The 26343-nt window shown below is 35.1% G+C and overlaps 2 protein-coding genes across 2 annotated transcripts in view; one reads left to right on the top strand and one right to left on the bottom strand.

Moving 5' to 3' along the window:
* LOC130051708 (sodium- and chloride-dependent glycine transporter 1-like) overlaps window positions 1-18829 on the top strand; it is a 20444-nt gene extending 1615 nt beyond the window's left edge. The window contains exons 2-15 of the mRNA XM_056154206.1: window positions 2592-2718; window positions 3574-3705; window positions 3870-4091; window positions 4250-4412; window positions 4788-4929; window positions 9153-9287; window positions 9649-9752; window positions 10880-11004; window positions 11161-11279; window positions 11428-11559; window positions 13565-13664; window positions 16802-16911; window positions 17001-17168; window positions 17345-18829. Coding sequence (XP_056010181.1) covers window positions 2592-2718; window positions 3574-3705; window positions 3870-4091; window positions 4250-4412; window positions 4788-4929; window positions 9153-9287; window positions 9649-9752; window positions 10880-11004; window positions 11161-11279; window positions 11428-11559; window positions 13565-13664; window positions 16802-16911; window positions 17001-17168; window positions 17345-17545 — 1980 coding nt within the window. The 3' untranslated portion in view covers window positions 17546-18829. The remainder of the gene's footprint in view (window positions 1-2591; window positions 2719-3573; window positions 3706-3869; window positions 4092-4249; window positions 4413-4787; window positions 4930-9152; window positions 9288-9648; window positions 9753-10879; window positions 11005-11160; window positions 11280-11427; window positions 11560-13564; window positions 13665-16801; window positions 16912-17000; window positions 17169-17344) is intronic.
* Window positions 1-26343, bottom strand: part of LOC130051710 (minichromosome maintenance domain-containing protein 2-like) — a 165082-nt gene that overhangs the window by 42089 nt on the left and 96650 nt on the right. Inside the window, exons 19-21 of the mRNA XM_056154210.1 lie at window positions 20266-20375; window positions 19765-19838; window positions 19571-19680 (exon numbers count right to left, since the gene is read on the bottom strand). Coding sequence (XP_056010185.1) covers window positions 19603-19680; window positions 19765-19838; window positions 20266-20375 — 262 coding nt within the window. The 3' untranslated portion in view covers window positions 19571-19602. The remainder of the gene's footprint in view (window positions 1-19570; window positions 19681-19764; window positions 19839-20265; window positions 20376-26343) is intronic.

Raw genomic sequence — 26343 nt, 5'->3', positions numbered from 1 at the left:
TTACTATTAGGTTACATCGACCAGCCATCCTGTTTTACATGGATTTTTCACTGTAGGGTACCGTTCCATTTTTAATATGAACTTTATAAATACTTCATCGTAAAGTCGAAATGTGTTTACTGGTGCTGCATTTCACCTTTATAACTCCCGTTTAAGATTGTTTATGTAGGACCCCGTAATTTTAGCCCTAAACTGTTAACCTTTACAAAGTTTTCCAACCCTACATTGGCAATCAGCTGCCTCACATGTGTAATGTTGGTCCAAAACGTATATGTATTGGCGATATCATGATAAAGGTCGATCTCCTTGGGCTTTCCCATATAAAGGAACCTATTTCACATGGGCACTGAACAGTAATTGAAGGGAAAAGTATGCATGTTGTACAATGTAGTTTCCAGGATAAAAAATTACACTCCTAGTGATCTACGTCTTTTCGCATTTTTTTTCTGAATTAAAAATCTAAATGGAAAACGAAATATTTTCTAATTCATTTAATTTACTTAAAATGTTTTACCATTAGCGAGTAGCTCAAAAGTAACAATTTACAATGAAGTCAGTACTAGTGGTTTCAAGATTAGGTGTTTATTAAAAGCCACCCCGAGTGGTTATGAAAGCAGGACTTTAAATTCTCCTTAATCCAATTCAGACATCCTATTTCTGCAAAAAAGTACGAGGGCATCTTTTTTAAAAGCATGGATGGATATACATTTTGAATTTCTATGCTTATATTTTCCACCCGGTCTAGTTACATGTAGTTTAGAAGCTAGGGTTTGAAAACATATTTCTTTAAATCCCTACTTTTAAGAATGGCTTGAGGAATGAATCACTGAATAGAAAGACTTTAAAAACCCAATAGCTTGTGCATATGGAGAACCAATTATTGCTCTCATCAATTCAATTTTTGGTTCCTATAGTCTATTTTTTTTTTAAAAATTAGTGATATTTATTTAAATTAAAATAAATATTAAAGAAAACCAGACTATAGGAACTCCTCAATATCAGGGGGGAGATAAACGATTCCTTCATTGGAGTCCTCATTTGATCGGAAAATTTAGTGACTTTTTATTTCAGGATTTTCATACCTAGACAGTAAAGCAATGCAAGATTAATAGTGACAGAGATTTAGTTTAACTGTCAAAATCTTAAGCAAACATCAGTGTCACCTAAGTGCACATTAATTGCTAGAACCGGTCGAAGCCGAGAGTAAATTTCCAAACATGAATTGTAGCCTATTGAGATTCGGTGAAGGCGTCAGTCCAAATCAAGTCGAGATTATTGATGGTATATGTATGCCTATTCACAAAAAAAAAAAAAAAAAAAAAAAAAAAAAAAAAGAAGAAGAAAATCAAAAGACTAATTATGGATTACGCAAATCTAATATAAGCTAGATTCTATATACATTCAGAAAAATATGATAGTGGGGTACAGATGCAAAATTACAGCCGATTTATTTTTTCAGCACCAGGAGAATATTTTTAAATGACCCCACCCTATTTTCAATGGATAAAATTTAGACGTAAAAATTTCACCCCCCCCCCCCAAAAAAAACCCCAACAACAAAAACAACCCTACAACAAAACAAGAAAACCCCAAAATAGAATTCAATAAATTAACAATAGGCCCATGGGTCACCATGGCCCATATTTAAAGATTTTCCATGTAAAACTTTGATCCTTAATTGTGGCCCCAACCTACCCCCGGAGGCCATGGGTTTTACAATCTTGAATCTGCATCATGTCAGGAAACTTTCATGTGAATGTAAACTTTTCTGGCCCAGTGGTTTTTGAGAAGAATATATTTAAAGATTTTCCCTATATATTGTATGTAAAACTTTGATCCTCTTTTGTGGCCCCACCTTAACCGGGGGGGGGGGGGGGGGGGGGGGGGGGGGGGGGTGGGGGGGGTGTGTGCAAACCTGAATCTGCACTATGTCAGGAAGCTTTCATTTAAATGTAAACTTCTCTGGCCCAATGGTTTTTGAAAATATTTTTTCTATATATTTGTATGTAAAATTTTGATCCCCTATTGTGGCTCCACCCTACCTCCGTGGGCCATGATTTTGACAAACTTGAATCTGCACGATGTAAATTTCACTTCTTCTGCCCAGCGGTTCAGGAGAATATTTTTAAATGACCCCACCCTATTTTTGTGATTATCTCCCCTTAGAAGGCATGGTCCTTCATTTGAACAAACTTGAAAGCCCTTCACCCAATAATGCTTTTTGGCCTATTGGTTCTGGAGAAGTCGAAATTATAAAAAGTTTACAAACAGACGGACAAGTGATCAGAAAAGCTCATTTGAGCTTTCGGCTCAAGTGAGCTAAAAAGCAACTCAATAATCAGAATCACACACTTATCAGCAAACTGATGTTTATAGCACTTGTTTTAACGAATAAAGGGGTAGTGCTTGCAGTGATGTACCCTTGGATAGTACCTATTCAATATTGTTATCAAGGTCTTTGCAATGTTAATTGAATCCCGCATTTAATAAAGTACTTACAAATAAAAGATTTCTCCTTGCCACATAATTTGCTTTTCATGAAACTTATATCACACATTATTTAATTATCTTCAAACATTTTTCTATTTCAGACGAAGGAAGAAGTAGAGCGTGGTAACTGGACAGGAAAGCTCGACTTCATTTTGTCGTGTATAGGTTACGCCGTTGGTTTGGGAAATGTATGGAGATTCCCGTACTTGTGCTACAGAAATGGAGGAGGTAACATACATTTTAAAGTGTTAAAAGTCTTATAATTGAGTGAAAAATATACATAATGCAAAAAATAAGAAAACAGGAGGCCCATGGGAAACAACGCTCACCCAAGTCCTGTTGTTTTTCAGATTTTGAAAGATTATTCCCACCGAAAATTTAAATCCAATTCGTCTGTTTCTTATAAACTCCAATGTAAATTCTGATCCCCTAATGTGACTGCATCTTATCCCTGGGACCCATGAATTGGGCATACTTATCATATAACTGCACTTTCTGAGGATGCCTGGATATTGATGTGACAAATAATGACCTTGTTGCTCCGAGATTTAAAAAAGAAAAAGTTTTCAATATTCCTACATTAATGGGTCCTCAGTACCCCTTGCTTGTCGTAAGAGGCGACTAAATGAGGCGGTCTTTCGGATGAGACCGCAAAAAGAGGTCCCACGTCATAGCAGGTGTGGCACGATACCCCCCCCCCCCCCCAACCCCAATGACAATAAGCGCCGAGCATAGGCCAAAATTTTGTAGCCCTTCACTGGCAATGGCGAGTCACTTCATGAGTGAGAAATTCTTGAGATGGACGTTAAACAATATACAATCAATCTTTCCCTATTGTGACTCCCCTACACCCTCGGCCATGATTTGAACAAACTTAAATCTGAAGCCACTGGCATATTAGTGTGATTAATCAAAGTTCTGCTGTTAAAAGAATTCTACTATATATCTCCATGTAAAACTTTGATTCCCTACCTTATCTACGGGGACAATGATTTGATTAATTTTGAATTCATTTAAGGTGAGCAAAAAATTGATAAATCCAATTTTGAATTCTTCTCCATTTATCTTTTTTTTCTGTTACAGGTGCCTTTTTGGTTCCCTATGCAATTATGTTGATCATCGCTGGAATACCATTGTTCTTTTTGGAACTTTCCTTTGGGCAATTCGCCTCCGAAGGTCCCGTCACTGTGTGGAAAGTCAGCCCATTTTTCATGGGTAATTAATGTTTCAAGGAAACAAAACAGAAATATTGCTTGTTGCTTCTGATGATCAGTTGATAACAGTAAACTGTCTTGGATTTCAGGCATTGGCTGGGCTATGTGTCTGATTAGTGCTATGGTTATGATCAGTTGATAACAGTAAACTGTCTTGGATTTCAGGCATTGGCTGGGCTATGTGTCTGATTAGTGCTATGGTCAGCATCTACTACAACGTCATCATCATGTACTCCATCTACTACATGTTTGTGTCCTTCGTCAGCATAGACACAGTGCTGCCATGGCAATCGTGTAACAACACATGGAATACAGATGATTGTAGATTAGAACCTTATCCAAAATTAAGTACAATGGACGAGGCGGACAAAGCAGCAAACCTTATAAGTGCGTATCTATAAATACGTGTAAAAGTGAATATTTTGTGAATGCAGTTTCTTTTATGGTCAAAATAAACCTTCAACGATATTGTAACTAGTGAGTACTAAATCTCCAACTCATTATGATTAACATTCTTTGGAATCAAATTTTTGTTTTCTTTGTAGAACTGAATGATGCATCATGCCTGAATAAAACTGTTGCAGCCGTAAATAGCTATTATGGATCAAACTATATGAATTACACGGGATTCAACTCAACAATTCTAGAGTCAAACTTCACAGATGAATGCACAAGAAAATTTAGAACAGCTAGTGAAGAGTTTTGGACGTAAGTAATTCATCCACCTCCATTTGTAGCTGTCTAAAATTAAACATATATTAGAGAAATAAATGCAACTCCTCAGAATTATTACAATATAGCAGTACTCATTCCGTCCAAGTTTTGACCGACTTATTTTAATATATATAACTTGAGTAGATTCTCCTCCCATTGGAGAAAAAGATAAATGTCTTATATTAGGCTTATCAGGCTTGTAAACAACAATTCAAAGGATGGAAAAGGTGAGGGGAGATCTGTAGTACCAAAGATGCATTCCTATGGATTTAAGACTGTTCATTTTGTGGTCGTGGGTTCGAGTCCTCTCCTCCCCAAGGGCCCGTTAATTGTTAAAGAAATAATGAGATTACTTTTGTATATTTACAGGAGACAGGTACTTCAGCTACAAGATGCACCTGAAGGTCTGAATGATATTGGAGAAGTCAGCATCAGAAATCTCATCTGTTTACTGTTTGCCTGGATTTTCATTTTCTTCTGCCTAATGAAAGGAGTCAAATCATCTGGCAAAGTAAGTGTACTCATTCAAACACAGGGATTGCATGTATTACTGTATATAGGGGATTATCAATCGGCAATTCTCGGATGATTCCGCTATGCTTTACAAACCTCTGATGTGATTGGTGTGTAACAAGAAGGGAGAAAATGCAATTTCGGACCAGACCCGGATTCGAACCTGGGCCCCCTGAATCTCTAGTCAGGTGCTCTACCAACTGAGCTAACTGGCCACTGGCGATTGAACCCGGCTGACCGCTACATTCATCCCTCCTTAAATGTCTTCACACCTGAAGACATCAACCCAGGATTTTTATCCTGGTCACGGCACAACATATAACAGGAAGGGACAAATAGTCAGGTGTTTTACAAACTGAGCTAACTGGCTACCGACGATCGAACCCAACTGACCACTACATGTCTAAGAATATGCACCGATTTATTACATTTCTTTGCCGGAAATACCCGTTTATTCTTTTCAACTCCGCGTTTAATAATGGCTACAGACGACTTTTCTGCCGCGCTGCAGTTTGCTAAGGATTGCCTTGACATTCACGTAGGAAACAACTATTTGCGACATTGTACCAATTCAAATTGACAGTCACAGAGCATTTTTAATAAAAAATTCACATTTAATAGAATGAATTCCTTCAGGGTAAAAATTGAACTCCGAGTTACGCATAATTACAAAAACCTGCAATGAAATTAACAACCTAAAATAAGAATTAAACAAGAGATGTTTGTAAAACACATATGCCCTCCATGGTGCAAAATTGAAAAGGGTTATACACACACATCATTTAATTGATAGTAGTATCATCAATTCAAAATATTGAGCAGACAATATCTTTCTATGTCAAGAGTGAATTGACCATACCATCTACTCCTTATGCTGTACCGGTGTACCAAGTTTGGTGTCAATCAAGCAAATAATTCTTAAAATATAGGAGACAATATATTACTATGTACAGTTCAACTATTGACCTCAAAATCAATATGGGTCATCTTCTCCTGAAGATGTACCAGTGTACTAAGTTTGATGTCTGTCAAGCAAAAGGGTTATCAAGATATTGAGTGGACAGTATATTATATGTCCAGTTTGACCCTTGACCTTTGACCATGTGACCCCAAATCAATAGGAGTCATCTCCTGAATATACACCAGTGTACCAAGTTTGATGTCTGTCAAGCAAAGGGTTTTTAAGATATTGAACGGACAGTATATTCCTATGTCCAGTTTGACCCTTGACCTTTGACCTCAAAATCAATAGGGTCACCTTCTCCTGAAGATATACCAGTGTACCAAGTTTGATGTCTGTCAAGCAAAGGGTTCTCAAGATACTGAGCAGACAGTATATTCCAATGTCCAGTTTGACCCTTGACCTTTAAACATGTGACCTCAAAATTAATAGGGATCATCTTCACCTGAAGACGTACCAGTGTACCAAGTTTGATGTCTGTCAAGCAAAGGGTTCTCCAGATATTGAACGGACAGTATATTCCTATGTCCAGTTTGACCCTTGACCATGTGACCTCAAAATCAATAGGGGTCATCTTCTTCTGGAGATGTACTGGTGCACCAAGTTTGATGTCTGTCAAGCAAAGGGTTCTCTAGACATTGAATGGTCAATATATTCCTCTGCCCAGTTTGACCCTTGACCATATGACCTCAAAATCAATAGGGGTCATCTACTCCTTAGGATGTACCAGTGTACCGAGTGTGATGTCTTTCAAGCAAAGGGTTTTCAAGATATTGAGAGGACATTATATTCTTATGTCCAGAGTAGATTGACCCTTGGACCTGAAAAACAATAGGGGTCCTCTTCTACTCATAACCAACCCACATATGAAATATCATTATCATCAAGTGAATGGTTATCAAGATATTGAGCGGACAACATGTGGTCTACCGACCGACCGACAGGTGCAAACCAATATGTCCCTCTTCTTTGAAGGGAGGGCATAATAATAGTTCTGCAAAGCAATTCACTTTGCAAATAAAAATCATCTCCTTGTCAATTTTACTCGGATATCTTATTCAAATACTTGGTAAAAAAAAAACCAAACAAACATAAAAACCCTCGACAAACAGGGTACAAGTGTACATGTACCTAATTCCTGGCGCACACGAATATAGCAAAGTTCACTGAATGGAAAGCTGCCGTACAACGTATAAGGGTGACAGGTTTTATTTAAATTCAAGTACACTAGCATGGAAAGTACACCAACCTGCATCTATAAGAGAGAAATTCATTTCTTATTAATTTTTATTTCATTTCATCATCTTTTTTATACAAAATAAACTTACGGCGTGCTTTTTTCTGAGAAAATTGAGGGTTGGGGAGTGGGGTGGGGGGTAGGTGGGGTGTGTTCACCATGCATCCCCCCAAGGAAATTGACCCAACTTTTAAGGGTGTGCGTTATACAGAGGGTTTGTTATACACTAGACCCATAATTAATCCATCACCTGGGGCCAATTACTGACTAGCTTTTGTGATGGCAACTGGTTTTTTTTTAAATATCCATAATTTGGCGTTTTTGACGAAGATTTTAACGATGATTCTGACGGGTGTCATGTCAGCCTTTAATGACACAACTGTCCTTCCACAGAATGCAAGTTCAGTTTCACATAAACGTACATTTCACTGTTTTTCCATCATGACACCTTTTAAAGTGTGTCCAAACAGTGGATTTCGGAGACATGTTTACAGACTGACACCCAAACTCAAATGATTAATTTGAACATGAACGAATTAAAACCGGTTTGACTTTAATTACCCTCTATGATTTTTACTCGCAAAAACGAAACATTTAGAATTTATGAACAATACTAAAAAAACCTATTTGAATGAGTACTCGACTATGAAAAATTTAGTCGATGATCGGTATGACCTAAATGATAATGAAGTACTCTTTGACATCCTTCATTAATAGCGTTCATTGAATACTTCAAAAATCAGGCCTCAAGACCGTAAACTTTTCAAAAACAAAATTTTCAGTATATGTTTGCATTTGATATTTTTTTTAAGAAAACTGCATTTTTTTTCCAAACATCTGTGCTACATAAATCTTAAAACATAAGTTAAAATTTTGACTAAAGTCTATTCTCAGTTTATGGTCTTGGGGCCTGGCCTTTCTAGTGGTAAGGAATGGCGGATTTAAGGGGAGGCGCAGCCGCTCCCCCCTCCCCCCCCATAAATTTTCAAAGTTAAGGTAAATCGTGGTATCTTGTTTAGAAAAATGTTCTAAATGATAAAAGAAGCAATTATTTCTTCCACTCCCGCAGAAATAAATGACAATATCTTTTGATTTCTTCAATTAGTTTATTGGAAGAATTTAATTTTTTCCCCAAAACCCCTGAAAATTTACGTCATTTTATTAAAAATGATAGAAAATAGTACAAATGACTTAAATAGGAGACATATTTCAAGCCCTATAAAATCTGTAAAATCCAGAAGCTTTCAGGGGCTTTGCCCCCTGGACCTCCACCAGGGCTTTGCCCAGACCCCCTGCCTCATAAAGTGTCCCCCCTCCCCCCGGTAACCGTTATTCCTGGATCCACCCCTGGTTAAAGGACTTGCTTCGCCACAGCGAGATCCAATCTGATTAAAATCTCCATTATATACAGGTATGCGTTATGGTACAGCGATGTCTGTATGTTCGGGGTTTTCATTTCTCTGTCACAAATCAAGCTAAATCATGCTATGTAGCTTCTTTGTGGATCACTCTAGGTACGTTGCAATTTTGATCCATTTCGATCCCTCTTGCAGGAAAAACTCCCCTTTATTCTGTTCAAATTTGGGGAAATATTTCACACACAGAACTCTTGGTTTGTTTAGCTACCTGCTCTCACAGTTACCTTTTATTGATACAATATTTAAAGAAAATGATGCCTGATACTACCAGAAACAAAGTTCTACAAATCATGGCTCAAGAAAGACATTCTATACAAGATTTTCGAGGGGGCACTATGCACCGTTTTCATTACTTTCATTTACATTGTCGCTATGGGTCTTTCAGGTATGACCTTAAAAAAAAAGGGGGGGGGGGGTGTTTCTAGTGTCACGACCGCAAGTGCCAAGCATAGGTAAAAATTAGAAAATCTGTGGCACTTCCACTAAAGCCAGTGACGTCTCTACATCAGCATCTCAAATGGGACATAAAACAACATACAAAACAGCTGTATTGTAGTTTTAAGTACAAGGTTAGTTATTTAATCTATGTCTTTATTGGTTCACAGGTTGTGTATTTCACGGCCACTTTCCCTTACATTGTACTGCTACTTCTCCTGATTAGAGGCGTAACATTGGACGGATACTATGACGGAATCCTTTTCTACATAATTCCAAAATGGGAACAAATTTCTGAGCCAAAGGTATTGTACTGTATTATATATATATGTATATATCCTAAGGTTCGTTCAGCACAGATGTTTTTATTGCCCCATATAACACTCGATAATTTCAATATGTAGATGTTGTTTGTTCTCTGCTTTTGTAGTTTATTTGTAAAGCTAGTTTGCATTTTTATTTTACTTACTATGTAAATTTTCTGTAGTCATATTGTTGTGTTGTAGGTGATTTTTAGAGCTTTATATATATATATATATATATATATATATATATATATATATATATATATATATATATATATATATATAAAGACACATTAGCAATTTGATGAATTTATAAATATATATTAATATATCTTTGATTTCAAACTTTCGTACACTGTAGGTATGGGGAGATGCTGCTACTCAGATTTTCTACTCCTTGGGTGTAGCCTTTGGAGGTTTACTGACTATGGCCAGCTACAACAAATTCAAAAATAATACCCTAAGGTAAAAAATTCGAAAGAAGATTATTTGTGTAAATGACTTTAAAAAATAAATGCTGCATAATTGCCAACCTACAAGTCTCAAAGTGGAAGCTTTGCTTCCCAATTGTGGGTATTGAATTATGAGGTGCAGTTTTAATATTCATTGCCATTTAGTGATATTACCTATTCAAATACATGTAGGTGTTATTCTATATTGAAATTTGTGATATTATTTATTTGAATAGGTGATATCACCTATTTAACTAGGAAGAATTGTTTTAACTAAAACTGATGTCTCCCCTTCCATTTTCCATAATTTAAAAAAAAATATTAAAGGATCATCTTTAAAGTGGAAAATTAAGAGTTACAGTACATAACAATCACCTATATGTTTCTGTGCTTCAACCAAGGAACAGTGTTGTGAACATGATACATGTAGTAAATCAAACCAACCAACAAAACAAATATCAAAGGCCTATGTCAAAAGAAAAAAGTGATGATTCGAACAAAAAAGCCCCCCCAATTATTTACATAAAAGGTCCAAGGTCATCAAAAATGGCACATGGCATACTTTCTTATCATGGTATACCCACATACCAAATATTAAAAGCCTATGTCAAAAGACAAATAAGTCATGGTCTGGACAACAAAAATGCCCCAAAATTCTAATATTTGACCTTTACATAGAAGGTCAAGGTCAAAGGTAATAAAAAATGACACGTGACACACTGTCTTTTCATGACATACCAAATATCACAGACCCATGTCAAAAGACACAAAAGTTATGGTCTAGGCAAAAAAAATGCCCAAAAAATTCTATTAATTGACCTTCACAAAAAAAGTCAAGGTCATCAAAATGGTAAGTGGCACACTGTCTTATCATGGAATACCCACATACTAAATGCCTATGTCAAAAGACAAAAAGGTTATGGTCCAGACAAACTTTGTATTCACACTAAAACAATTCCTTCTGGGAAGGGAGACATAATAATTGATGCCATCTGTTCACATACATGTAGATGATATCCCTTAATGAGAGTAAAATAATTAGCAAGCTCTACTTTCTTTGATGACAGAATCATTCACACAATATTGAAACTTAAATGTACAAACTCTACATATTTTGATGTTTCATCTCATTCATTGTAGAGATGCCTTGATTGTATCCGTAATCAACTGCAGTACTAGTGTCTTTGCTGGGTTTGCCATATTCTCACTACTTGGACACATGGCTTATATAACAAACAGAAAAGTAGAAGATGTTGCTGATTCAGGTACATAAATCAAGCTCATGTGTGTTTCAAAGTTCAAGTATCTGACTTCAAATTTCTTTAAAATCAAGTTTTGGTGAAGAAACTGCAAGAATACTGTAAATGTTACACTCTCCATTAAGTGTCTAAACTTTTCTTTTCTTTTCTTGAACTTCACAGGGCCTGGTCTTGCGTTTGTTGCCTATCCTGAGGGAATCGCAAAATTATCCGATCCATGGCCACCAATTGTTGCATTCCTGTTCTTTTTCATGATTTTCACTCTTGGACTTGACAGTCAGGTAGGGAGGTCTTTCTTTGTCATTCAATTCTAATGAAGTTATTTATACCAATTATTCTTAAATGGAAATTTCTGATTATTTAATGAAGATAAAAAATGCAAATGCTTTCAATATTCTGTCAAACAAATCGTTTACATTATTTCAATAGTTTGCCATGATGGAAACTGTCATAAGTGGTTTCTCTGATGTTTTCCCTCGCCTGCTGAGAAAACACAAGACCCTATTTACATTCATAACGTGTATGATTGGGTTTGTGCTGGGAATTCCTCAAGTCTGCAAGGTAGGAATACCACTTTACCTCAAGACAATAAACTACACCAAAAACAACTGTATCTGACATTAATCTTTAACTGGACAGATGCAATTTAGCTCTTATCAAAATGATCTTTGAAACTCCAGCTGAATTCTGAAACACCATGGCTTACTCCCAAGGGGCGAATACAATCTTTAATTACTCTCTTAACATATGTAGGAATTACCTCCCTTGAAATATTTGTTTTTAAAATGCATGATTCTAAGCTACAATTTAAATCTCTATACAGATGCACAAACTGACAAAGTTTGTTGATTCTAGGACTCGTATCTACATGAGCCCCCAAAAACGGTTGTGCAATATATGACTATATCTTAATTATAGGTCACAGTGACCTTCATTTAGGGTGTGACACATCTTTATGCATTAACTGACCAAGTTTGATGACTCTAGACCAAATAATTGTCCAGTCATGAGTTGGACAGGATTTTGTCAAATTTGGCCATATCTTAATCAAAGGTCACAGTGACCCAACTTTAAAGTATGATCAACCCTATCAGCTGAAAAAAGTTTGATGATTCTAGGTCTCATAGTGTTTTAATTATGAGACAGACACAAAGCGGGATGGACAGACACGGTCATGGTACCGTGACGTGTTCCCGTCTAAAGACAGGCATAAAAAACTTGGTTTGTATCTGTCCTATGATAAACTGATAATGGACGATAACTATCCTTGTGTCTATCAACTGAAGTGATTCTGGTAATTGCCCCCCCCCCCCCCTCTCGACTTTGTTTGATAGGGGATAACAATACGCAAGTTCCGAGTTACCCAAAAGTTATTTCCCTTTGTCGAACTCTTTCGCATTTTATGACGTATGGTGGGTACACAATGTATACATTATATCGTAGACTGGCATTGTACATAACGATTACGTACGATTAATGTAATAAAAGCGTAACTTTTGTTTATATCAATCACTGGTATGCATATTCTGGCATATCAAGCATAATTTGTTTGAATAAGATCATCAAATTGGCTATTGAATCTTTATTCGTTTCCTCTTCTACATGAGTGACGCTTTTATCAAAAAAAGATGGCAATTAACAATATTTGTTTGAGCCATTTTGTTATCCAATACTCATAAACTCACTAAAGTTGCCTTTTCCCTGAGATAGGATGGTCTCAGAAACTCTGGATATCATCTTTTAAGAAATAATACAACGATAGTAATTTGCAAATGTACCCACTGTCATCATATTTTACGTCATAATTTACGGAAGAGTTCGACAAAGGAAAATAACTCTTGGGGAACTCGGAACTTCCGTATTAGAGACACTCTGTGTAGTTTGTAGAGGATGCATGTGGTAATGTAGATTCATTATGACATCACAAAATATGCCACCAGTAAATTGTTGCAAAATTATTTGTTTGAGGGTGAATATTTAGTCTTCAAAATATTTATGAGCAGATGTCTCTCAGAAACCATAGTTTAAATACTTCTGATTCATTTGTTCAAAAGGTATAATGAAGAAAATCTGTAAACTGAATCTAACATATGAACTAATTCAAATATGACATTTAAAGACTCGCACAATGATCAATAATTTTTGAAATATTGTGGAAATGAAGGTTTTTTTAATGCATAAGGTATATGATCTGAGTGACCTTTACCTTTACAAAATGACCTTGAGTGACCTTTGTCTGAAAACCATTTGCCTATTACATGTACTTATTTGTTGATACATGATCAATGCCTGTTCAAAAGCTATTGAAATTGGAAAATTTCCCTTGTATCCTATATAATGTATATGTTCTTAATGACCTTGACCTTTCCAATATGACCTTCTTCCAAAACTCCCTGTCCCAAGAAATATTAGTGATCAATCATGATCAATTTCTGAGTAAAGGAGATATGAGCTCGGATGAATAGACAGACAGTGACAATATGCTGCCCTGAAAAATTTTCAGGGAACATAAAAGTGCTACCATTCAATACTGAATAGGAATGATATTCAACTTTTTTCTTTTTAGGGTGGAATATATGTTTTAACATTAATGGACTGGTATTCTGGAAGTTACAACTTAATGATAGTCAGCTTGTGTGAGCTAATTGCCTTGTGCTATGTATATGGTAAGTAATAATGTACCAGGGTTTATTGAAACATATATCTGTGCTATTTAAGTTTAACTGCATGCAGCACATAATCATTAAAGAAAGAAACAGGTTTTTTTTTTAGGCAATCCAATACAGTTTGCCCCCCCCCCCCCCCTCCCAATATAAAATATACAACTTTGCTATATAAATTGTCATTCAAAAAATGATGAAATCTTGGTAAACTACAGTAAATAAGGACTAATTTTTCAACACCAATTCATTCTGAAATATAATATACATGTACTTCTAAATCTAGGTATGTTCATAGTCTCATACACACATTTTGTACTCTCAATCATTGTGACCTCATCTGAGAATACTGACATAAACCCATGGATGTTCTACAATCTCTGCACTTATAAGTCCCCAAGACACATAATCTGTGAAGTTTCCAACATGAACTCCACTAGGAATCTGCACACATTATGTGTCATAAAAGCAACCTTTGCATTCAACAGGAATTTTTCATTTTTTTGAAATACAAATATGATTCATTTCAAACACAAATTCTAATACCTGTGAAATTCCTTGGTTAATGGTAATCACATGGATCATTATTCATATATATTGTTTCTGTTACTGCTTGGAAAATCATTAGCTGGTATTTTATGCATGTAAAATTTCATGACAGAGGTTTAAGTGTTATCAATTCGAATCTGAAAACTATTTTTTTTTAATATGTCAAAGCAATATTCAACTTAAATCCGTGACATTTTTATCCCAATATCAACAGGATACATCCTCATCACCAGCAGAATCTCCAACTATAAATAGAATTCAATTAGACTAGAAACCTCTTTTAAGGATCAGTGTTCTTAGACTGAGATGTTATATTTTGTTTGCAATAACTCTTAAGAGTATATAATTTTTTTTGACACACTGGTGTAATAAGACACATTGTGAAATGTAAGGGTATTGGATCAGAACGAGAAATTTAACAGAAGTAAGGCATTTCAAATGACCTCAAGAGGGATATAGCAAGTTCAAATATGCAAATTTAATATACTCATCAGTTAATTTTGTAAATTTTAACTTATTCCCATGGTTTGGAAAATCTTTTCTTGTTGTGATTTTGTTCTACTGGAAACAAAAGTCTGTACTTTCAAATGAAGGAATAAAGAGATATTTTACTACATTGTTGATTCCACCGAAAATATCGATCTCTATAATTTGAATTCCCCATACCTATTTTAGCATTAAATGTTACAATGAAGGTAAAAAAGAGTAATGTGGCTTCATGGCCCACGTTTCATAACTGTGTGAAGCGTCACAGTTCATACCTTCATCTAGTTTTAAAAAATGAAATATATTTTTTCATATTACATTCTATTTATATTTCTTTCAGAATTCTTAGGCCTTAATCAAAATAGACATATACTATATTTATCAAGATTCATACGCTCATTGTTCACAACTGCATTGCATTCATGAGATATATGCAAATGGCACACATCATCTAATTTGTCTGAACCATGACAAGAGAGAGAGAGAGAGAGAGAGAGAGAGAGAGAGAGAGAGAGAGAGTTGGTTGATTTAGATAGTGGAGAATTTTTCACTCATCAAGATGTCACCAGTTGTAGGTGAAGTACCACAAATTTAGACTTATGGCCATAGCAGTGAGGGTTTTTTAACATGACAATGCCTGCCGCAACATGGAACCCCTATTTTTAAGGTCATATTTGAAAGATCCATGATTCTCACCTCTGAACACTGAGCGATTGGTGAAGGAGCAATCATATCATTGTTTTTTGTCTTAGGTTTGACGCAGCCATGGCATTAGCGAGCTCAAACTTTCAACTTCACGGTTATGAAGCGAACGTCAAGAAGGATGAATGAAAGTATAACACAATTCCAGTATAACCCCTTCCAACACATCACACCATTACAGAAACAAAAGGCCCATGGGCCACATTGCTAAACTAAGTTATCTTGGCACAACATATTTTAAGATTTTCCATATATATTTGCACGTAAAACTTTGATCCCTATTGTGGCCCCAACCTACCCCCAGGGGCCATGATTTTTACAAACTTGAATCTGCACTATGTCAGGAAGCTTACATGTAAATGTAAACTTTTCTGGCCCTGTGGTTCTTAAGATTTTTAAAGATTTTCCCTAAATATTTGTATGTAGAATTTTGATCCCCTATTGTGGCCCCATCCTAACCCAGGTGCCATGATTACTTGAATTTGCACTATGTCAGGAAGCTTTCATGTAAATTTGTACTTTCCAGGCCCATTGGTTCTTGAGAAGATTTTAAAAGATTTCCTCTATATATTTGTACGTAAAACTTTAATCCCCTATTGTGGCCCTATCCTACCCCCGTGGTCATCATTTTAACAAACTTGAACCTGCACTATGTCAGAAAGCTTTCATGTAAATTTGTACTTTCCTGGCACAGTGGTTCTTGAGAAGATTTTATCTATATATTCACATGTAAAACTTTGATCCCCTATTGTGGCCCCAACCTACCCCCGGGGATCATGGTTTTAACAAACATGAATCTGCACTATCAGGAAGCTTTCATGTAAACTACAACTCTTCTGGCCCAGTGGTTCTTGTTGAGAATGACCCCACCATTTGTTTGCAATTTTATGATTATCTCCCCTTTGAAGGGGCATGGCCCTTCATTTGAACAAATTTGAATCTCCTTCACCCCAGGATGCTTTGTGCCAGGTTTGGTTGAAATTGGCCCAGTGGTTCTGAGAAGATTTTTTAAAAGTTGTCAATGTATTTTCACTATTTTGCTATTATATCCCCTTGGAAAGGGGCATGGCCCTTCATTTGGACAAACTTCAATCCCCTTCACCAAAGGATGTTTTGTGCTAAGTTTGGTTGAAATCGGCTCAGTGGTTCTGGAGAAGATTCCAATTTTTTTTTTTTACAGTATATTTGCTATTTCATTATTATCTCCCCTGGGAGAAAGGCATGGCCCTTCAATTGAACAAACTTGAATTCCCTTGCCCCAAGGATGCTTTGTGCCAAGTTTGGTTGAAATTGGTCCAGTAGTTCTGGAACAGAAGTCATAAATGTAGATGGACGACAGATGATTAGAAAAATAAGAATATGAAGTGTAGATGCCATTCAAATTTATTTTTGCAATCTTTTCACAGGTGTTAACAACTTCAGAAAGGACATTGAGATGATGCTGGGAGGGTTTCCAAACGTCTTCTGGGTTTACTGGTTTGCCACCTGGTGCTTCATCACACCCATTGCAATCATCGTAAGTAGAACCACACGAACCAGTGAGATGTTATACAGTACATATCTCTGTACATTATTTTGTTAAACACTTGATAATTCATGTTGCAGTTTATAGTGATAATGTCTGGCATTACGTACGCTCCTGCATACTACACCAAATATGAAGGAAAATATATATTCCCACCCTTTTCCGAAGGCCTTGGCTGGCTGATGGTGGTGTCACCTTTGGCTCTGATTTTGGGAGGAATGATTGTACAGAGCATCCGATATGGCGGGGCAAGTTATTTTTTTAATGGAAATATTCATTGTAATACTTTAACAATAAAGTTTATCATCTTTGCCTTGAAATTTAAATCTTCATCAAGCTTTACTCTTCTCTACCTTTCCATCAAATAAATAGTTGCTTACATTGAATGGCGGGGTAATAGAATTTACAAACTCATATTTTACAGATTGTAAAAGCTTTAAAACCTGAGCCAAGTTGGGGTCCAGCTATGGATGAAGACCGTGTTGGCAGGTACACTCCACGACATGAACTAGAATTTGGCAAGGATGGACCAGGGCCTCAGGGGGCAACTAACATGGGATATGTCAACGAAAAGGGCAAACCATACATTGTGTCAAGTGAAAATGGCTATGATCACAAACTCTAAACAGTTAATGAAAACCATTTTATGCAATGCAAATTGCGTCTCGAACAGTAACTTTCTTTGTACATTGTTTTGTTTCCCTCTCAAAATGTATTTACAATACTTTTAGTTTTAGTGTTGTGATATAATTTTATATTTTATTTGCACATTTCAAGCTCTAGTTGTATTCGAGAATGTAGTGACTCTCCGCTAGACTTTCAAGTTTTGCACCATAAATTCATTCAATATTAACCGAGTAATTAAAATTCAGTCACTACTGAGTATTTGCAATACACCTACTTTTTGATCTTGAATACAACTGGAATGTTTGTTGTTAAAAAGATGACTACATCCCATTACTTGACATACCATGGGGTTTGTTTCATCATACATACCCACAGGTAGAGAAACTCCTATGGAGGTAATACTTGCTACTATTGAATTAAATAACAAAAATGTGCTGTTTTGAATTGAATTTTAATCATAAACTGGTCTGAAGTAAAATGTTATTCTTATAATGTTCATTGTGATGGTTCTGATTCCACAGGAAGTGCAGTGCAATATACATGTATATTGGCAAAAATGGTATATAACAGAAACAATTGTGACTGCTTTTACATGTACTATGTTCTTTTTATCTTTATTTTATTCCTGTAAATCATATATGTCAATGAATAAACATTAACTCTGTTATAACCCCTCCCCTACTTGTCTTCATGCACATAAAAGCATAAAACTACAGCAACTGCAATCTTCATTGCCTTACTGCTTAACTTCATCATAAAATGTGTCACACATGTAGTTTGTTTTTGGAGCAGCTTTCCATCCAGACAGTGATTTGTATAGATCTATCTTGCACTTTAAAACGAAATTGTAGTTTCTCAGTGCAAACATCCTCCCCGTTTAGCAGAAGGTAATGAATATGGAGTTTGTCTGTAAATCAAGGATAAGACAGACTACAACATGTCTTGATTTTTTATGTAAAAGCGCCAGTAAAATAAATTTCCCCACAGATAGCTATTTGAATAGATATGATTATTGATTCTACTATAAAATATCCTTGTTCGACATATCCATGTATCACTAATATTTCTAATAAAATTATATTATTCATGTACTGATGATGCTCAAAAATCCCCCCATATATTTTCTTAATCAGATGATTTGTGTGTACAAATTAATGTATACTTTTTATATACATATATGATATATATTGATATATTACAATTCCTTTGAATTAGATTTTCTGAATTTATATATGAATTTATATATGAAAAACTTTTTGGTGAATAAAAATCAGAAAACACACTGTGTTCTTTTAATTCATATTGAAATGATAAACACATTCAGTATTAGCTGCAGAACTGTAGTTCTCTGAGAAATGAAAATATACACCCCCCCCCTCCCCGAAAGCTACAATATTCTGCAACAAATTCAGTATAATTCCAATTCCTCACTGTTTCCACCTATGTATTCATGTGTAGAAAAATTTCTGCGAGAGAAATATTCTCATTGCAAATTCTGACCTTGAAATGGATGAGACTTTTTAATTTAAAGGGAGGAAAAAGAAAAAATAGCCAGGAGACATTTGAAAAAATAAAATGGCAGCAATATTTATCACCAGAAGGAATATCTATACAACGGATGGTTAAGATCTATACAATGGATGGCTAAGATCTATACAACGGATGACTAAGACCTATACGATGGATGGTTAAGATCTATACAACAGATGGCTAAGACCTACATGTATACAACGGATGGCTAAGAATACAACGGATGGCTAAGACCTATACCATGGATGGCTAAGACCTATACAACGGATGGCTAAGACCTATACCATGGATGGCTAAGACCTATACAACGGATGGCTAAGATCTATACAACGGATGGCTAAGCTAGGTACATAACTTGAGTCTATAATGCCGACACTCCGAACACACAAATTACAAAAAGCCACATCAAAACACTCCTCTTCCAAAAATACCTTACTTTACAATTTCCTTCCCTAGAAGAAGATGCCATAATACTCAGAGAGCTACTACTTACCCCATTATTTCTATATCATTTTATGGAATCCATTATTCTTCATATCCTCGGTGCAAGCCAGAAAACTGTTGTAACCTTGCTTGAAACATCTTTAAGACGAACCTATTTTTCTGGAACAAAACAATGTGTTCTTAAAAAGAAAATTTTAGATGAGGTTGGATTACATTTTAGTCCTCCAAGACGGTAATAATTACCTGGTTATCAAGGTAGTCTTTAATGAAGTTTGCTGAGATATGAGACACAGGAGGAATACTCAATATGGAGGGACCTATGTAAGAAAGAAAATCAGAAAACAATAGTGTTAAATGCAGTTCATACACTATGATTATATCTGGTAATTTTGTGCATTAAACATTGCTCTTTTTAAATCATGTATGAAAGTGCCAAAAAATTTATTCATGTAAATGACATGCAATTAAAAGTGCATAGAATGAAAATCTGCCACACAATAAAATGCCAACATTTCGAATTTATCATTTGTAAAATGTTTACCAAACATTCCCAGTACAAAAATACTCGATATATAGTACAACGACCCTTCAAATTCAATGATAGTCAGCAAATGTGTATGTAACTAGGATATCTTCAGACAGTATAATTGTGGTGAATTATAATGTACATTAAAAGAATGCAGATTCATCCTTTTACATATATCTTCTCTGTTGATATATACATGATACAAGTGGTTTAAATACCAAACATGGCTGTCAGAGATTCTTCGTACAACAGAATCACTTCCAATGCATCCTCTTCTTCTACACTAGTTCTAAGGCAAAGTCTGGCATGACTTTGTGCCATTGATATTCTACAATCAAATGATCAATTACACTTACAGTATACCTCTACCCATTTGTGAAAATTGACTGTCCTCCTATGTGAAGGACAACATAAAATAAAAGCTCTATTTACCAAACAAAATTTACAAACACGCTTTTGTTTCAATAAATTTTGTACAAGAATCCTGATGCAACTCATTTTTTATTTTCAATTTGATCAAAATGAGGTGAATTTGGAAGCATTATGTTTTGTCACCACTTTAAGTATTTTAACAATATCGCTAATTTTCACATAATTTTTCTTAAAGAAAAATGATATAGTATGACATGGTTATAGGGAGTCTCCAGGGACAGTGAAAAACAGTTCGTAATAACCAACTGCGTAAGATCAAATATCCCCCCCCCCTATCCTAGAGGAATATCACTTCGTAATATGAATGAATTTGTTATAAGAGGGTTTGTTATAAGTGTTTTGTTTGCCCAAAGCTAAACTGTTTTCTAAAAGAAAAATGTCCACAAAATTCAATATTTTACTAGTAAGTAAAATTGAGGAATTCCATCACTTTTGAAGCTATATTCTCCAAAATAATAAATAATAGACAAGTTATGTGAATCTGCTGTGGATATGCAGTGTATGATGGAGCAGCAGGGGCTGACTACTCTAAAAACTGTCAGCCCTGCTACAAACCAGCAAGCCTGCAGAACTGATGCTTCAAATAAATATATGTTTTTCCACTTACAGACCCATTTTGTAACCTTATGGTTAGTGAAGTAGGTGGGACCTAATAAAAACAGATGTGTTATTTACCTGGAGTGACCAGGGTCTATCTAGGTGCTAATTGCTATACACCAACAAATACAATGAAAATAAAATATATTAGAAATTTACCTATCCTCTGTGTAGAAAATAACTACAAATAAGAATAAACAAGAGGCCCAAAGGCCTCATCGGTCACCTGAGTACTAGTGAAAAGTATCACTTTGCCCAAGGGCTATGAAATCTAGAAAAAAATATCCTATTCTGAACATCTAAACTAAATTCCAATGTTCAGCAACAGTATAAAACAAGATGTGTTCTTAAAATTTCAATGCCCTCAAAAGTGCATACACTGATGAAAGGCTTTACATAATATACATTATGGGTATTAACATTAAAAGATATGACTAATTTGGACCCATCCTAGAGTCAAAACCCTTGGTTGTGAAATTCACCATTTTTTGTACATGAAAGGTGAAGATAACGAACAGTGATCAATCTCATAACTCCCATAAGCAATACAAAATAGAGTTGGACAAACACGGACCCCTGGTCACACCAGAGGTGGGATTAGGTGCCTAGGAGTAAGCATCCTACCATGAGCCCTATATCTTGATCAGGCAAACGAAGTTATCCGTAGTAAAAGTCAGTGTGCCAAGAACGGCTTAACAATCGGTATGAAACATATCAGACAGCATTTGACCCAATGATAGGTTGTATTAGCAAACTAGAATTATAACAATCACAGAATTAATGAAATGCTGACTTTAATTGAGACTTTGCGAAAAGCTGATTTTAAATGATACTGTTGAAACTCCTGCATCATTAACTTGTTTGTCAGTAGCCTGCCTCCATTTAAAAACTGACCATACGCAAAACAAGCTCTTGTGTATCGAATCAGTTGAGAGAAATAAACACCATATGCAGGTGGTAATGGAATATTGCTACATAAATATGGGGAGTTGACGATGGAGAAACTGTAATCATCCCGTTTGTCATAAAGTTGAGTTATTAGTTTGCCGTTAATATCTACAATAAAATATCTAAGTATGAAGCTGAAGTGGACAACTCTGTGGTGTCTTTTATTTCGAGTTCACTGGGATATATCAAATCGGCATATGAATGAAAATTAATAAAACGTCGATATATCTAAATCAGGGTTTGACATTTACTTTTTTGAGCACTAGACCAGTCGGGCTACTTCAGATGATTTTACTAGACCTGACCTTACTTCTACTAGCCCTGATCAACTTTCCAGAAAAAACTAATAGTTTCTCCATATTTAGATACTTTAAAATTCAAATGACAAACGTTATTCAATTTGATGCTTTTATTTTCAAACACATTTTCTGTTTCTTTAATATCTACCTGGCACGGAACTTCTTTAGCCCATTTAAAATAAAATTACTTCAACTGTTTTTTGAATTTCTATTTAATAAGCCCTGCTTTGTTTCTTCCCAACCTTTTCCTTTTTCTTGGGACATCTTTCCCTAAGGACGAGAAGTCGTATTTGAATATAGAGACATTCTCACACATATGTCATCACCGAAAAATGGCTGGTTACCACGTATTTTATTAATTTGATAAACACTCTCTTACATTTAATTCAAATAAACTGGTTTGTTTATAAAAATGAAAATGAATTTATATCTTTTTATCCGAAACATAACTTTACACACATTAACATTGAGCAGATGTGGTAAAACATCACTTCTGACCGCGACTTATTTATTAGAACTAAAAATAGAGATTATGTCATCACGCAATTTAAAATTGCTTGCAAACTCTTTACAGTTTTTTTAAAGTTAAGAATAAAATATCTTGTGGTTTAAAGTAAATTTTCTTGTTTATTTTTCAACACGACCAGTCAGACAAGTAAACTGACATTTTACCCCACCAGACCTATTATTTAGTAGACTCGGTCGGTCGGACATGCCTTAGTGTCAAACTCTGTAAATGTTGAATTGAAGACCAGAGCAAGAGATTTTTTCTTCTAACATAGAAGTGAAGACATGAAGATATTGTCAATGAGGAACTCCAGCATATCTTTTATTAAAACTTCAGAGTACTTGTGCGTGGAATCAGAGTGGTGTTTAACAAAGTAATTTTCATCCTTTTAATCTGCTATTCCTAAGTATGTATTTAGATTTTATACAGTATTAGCAAACTTAAATAAGTCCTTCAAATCGTTCTTATAATTTTGACACCACCCTGAAACCAAACCCTTACCCGTAGGATCATGGAATTTACAATTTTGGTAAAGTACTACCCACTCCTTCTAATTATCCATTTAGTATCAATAGCACTAAAGATGTTATTTAAACGTTTCACATATAAACACAATATACTAAGTTTGGTCCCACCCAACATATTAAAATATTAATTAAAGATAAAAAAGGATCTAGAACTATACATGATTACCTCAGTAACACAGAAGAATATAGACCAATATGTGAATCAAAATGGGAACTTGCCTAGATCTACCTTCTACAGTTAATTGGAAAAAATCGCTAAAACGCATCAAAAATGCGTACGGCTGAGTTGCAGTTTGGAAAATTATGGATGCTTGCATTCACGAAGTAAAAACATGCACGTATTTAATATAGTTCATAAGTATGAAGCTTTGAATGGCCGCAATAGGTATTTAGTGTGATAATGACCTTGACCTTTGGATTCAAAAGCAACATGAATCTTGAATGTCATCAGGATTTGAAGTCTGATAAACATGCACTAGCAAGTACATGTACATGTATAAAAGAGGCAAGCTCAAATCCAATCTAATTAAAATTAGATCCTTTGATCCGCTCACGTATAGCAATATATGTGAGCGGATCAAAGGATCTAATTTTAATTAGATTGGCTCAAATCTACAGCATATAGTGAAAAAGAGACCTTGACCTTTGTCCTTCTGACCTCAAAATAAATAGGAAACTTCCCCTTTTGCATGTGATCATGATATGCAAGTCTCACAAAGATGCACCAAAAAGTATGAAAGTTACAAACCGGACAAAATAATTGTGGACGCCGCCAGCCCACCCATCCTTCGCCAATTTAAAAGCCGAGATTTTCTACTCAACTCAGCTAAAAAGTACATAGAAATATTATGTTTACCACTAAAGACACTGGGCTGATATGGTTTACATGCATACAGAATAATACACCGAATTATAGGTATGAAAAATTGTCTGCATAAGATAACAAGGCTTGCTCCATCTGTTCGGAAGAACCAGAAACCATTATACATCTATTTGTTTACTGTCCATTTGTTGCCAGAATTTGGTCATGCCTGTCTTTTTGGATATTACAAAAGACAGGGAAAAGAGTGCAATTTGATTCACAAACAATAATATTTGACCTATTGACTGAACATGAAAATATTATTAATCTTATTATTATGTTGGTCAAGAGATGTATATTTTCATTCTAAAGGAAAGGTTTACCTTTCACATTTAATGATATATTTTCAATTATACTGTTCACATGAAAGGTCTTTTTAACACAAAAGTCTTCATGAAAAGGTGGTCAAAATGGAAATGTCTTTTCGAATAACTTCATTTTTCATATGATTTAATTGCTGTTACTTCAAAATGCTACTCATGTTATTATTCTCAACTGTGTGAATGCAACTGGGTGAATGTTTATTTATTTTTAAGTGCAAACCAATTGCAATAGGTCACCTGAGTTTACAAAGGTGACTTAAAATTATATTCTTTAAATCATTTTATTTGATAATTCAATAAGTTTGAGGATGTACGTTAGCCATCACATCTTGCAGGATGTCATTTTGTTTTAATCCACCACCAGGACTGTCAGTTGTTCTCAATGATTGACAGACAATCCCAGCATTCTGTTATTGATGTTTGAGGAGGAATTAGGATCATAGGCACAGAAGCTGGTGCTGCTACTATGGAAACTTTCTCTTTCTGGATCAGTTCCAATCATTATATAGTTCCAATCATTATAAGCAAACACAGCCTGAGTCACCACATATTTCTCATTGAAAAGTTGTACAGTGATTTTTGACATTTTCTTTGGGATACAATTTGACTGTGACTAATTTCTTTGTAGTTCAAATATACTTCAGGTAGGCCCAATTTATCAACTCATGAGTTATAGGAAAACACACTATGAAATTACTTTTGTGGTATGATAAAGGATTGATAGGCCTGCAGTTAACTGCTATCAACACATCCATCACTGGTGCCCAGTTGACACCCTTGCTTGAATCAGTTAATCAGGGCTTGAGCTATAGTCTCTTATTTGGTTGACAAGTGGAATGTTTTTCCCTAACTTTAATCCAGGTAGGGAAGTGGTTTAATATTGTGTCATTTAAGGTAATTCCCCATACCACGTCTTAGTATTGAAAAGCCTACAGATTGCTATCAAAATTTGCATGTATTTTGTCAAGGATGTATATTGACCAAATTTCTGAAGAAAAATATGTTTAGCGGTCTTTCCCAGAGTACAGCCAATTCTAAAAATAGAACATATCACTTCAAAACAAGCAGTGTTAACATACATACATTTTAAGGCACTGTCTTTATTTAAAGGATAGAAATATGTTTCCTTCATATGAATTGAAGATAATGTATTGCATTTGACTGTTTTCAATAATTTTTCATCTACTGAACCATGATCTTGGTTTCAAGGTGATGAAAATGCACGTATAGTAGTCAAATTTTGACTAATCATAACCTACCATATCCTGAAAATTGTGTTTTCAAAAACCTTCAGATTTTTTAAACATTTCAATATGATTTACCTTTACATGATATAAGAAGTAAATAGGGTATCGGGTAATTTGAGAGCTCTAGGTTAAAAACCTTGAAAAAACGCATATTGGAAAATGGTGTATAAAATTCCCAAATCTGCAAATATGTTTCATTCATCATTTACATTACTAAATTACCATTTCAAGAAATATTACAGGGTGTTTTTTTAAAAACTGTTTAAAACAGTAAAGCTTCAAATAGCTAAAAACCACTTTCATTGATTGCCATAAGCTTTAGGGATCGGGCTTGAAGTTAGAAAAATCCTAACTTTACTAAGGAGCTTACTAATCCATAGCCTACGTCACATGAACACTGACATGACGTCACAATAGATGAAAAAATAAAATTATGTCGCCAGACGTGATGTAGATCAGAATGATTTTTACATTTTTAACGCTCATTCAGAGAATGCTAACCTATGCTCAAGTTACAAATTTTGGGAAATTCGAATATTTTAAAACACCCGAA

Source organism: Ostrea edulis, chromosome 2 (genome assembly GCF_947568905.1).
Source record: "Ostrea edulis chromosome 2, xbOstEdul1.1, whole genome shotgun sequence".
In the NCBI taxonomy this organism is placed as follows: Eukaryota; Metazoa; Mollusca; class Bivalvia; order Ostreida; family Ostreidae; genus Ostrea; species Ostrea edulis.
The sequence above is the reverse complement of the archived record's forward strand: the minus strand, read 5'-3'. Positions and strand labels throughout refer to the sequence as shown.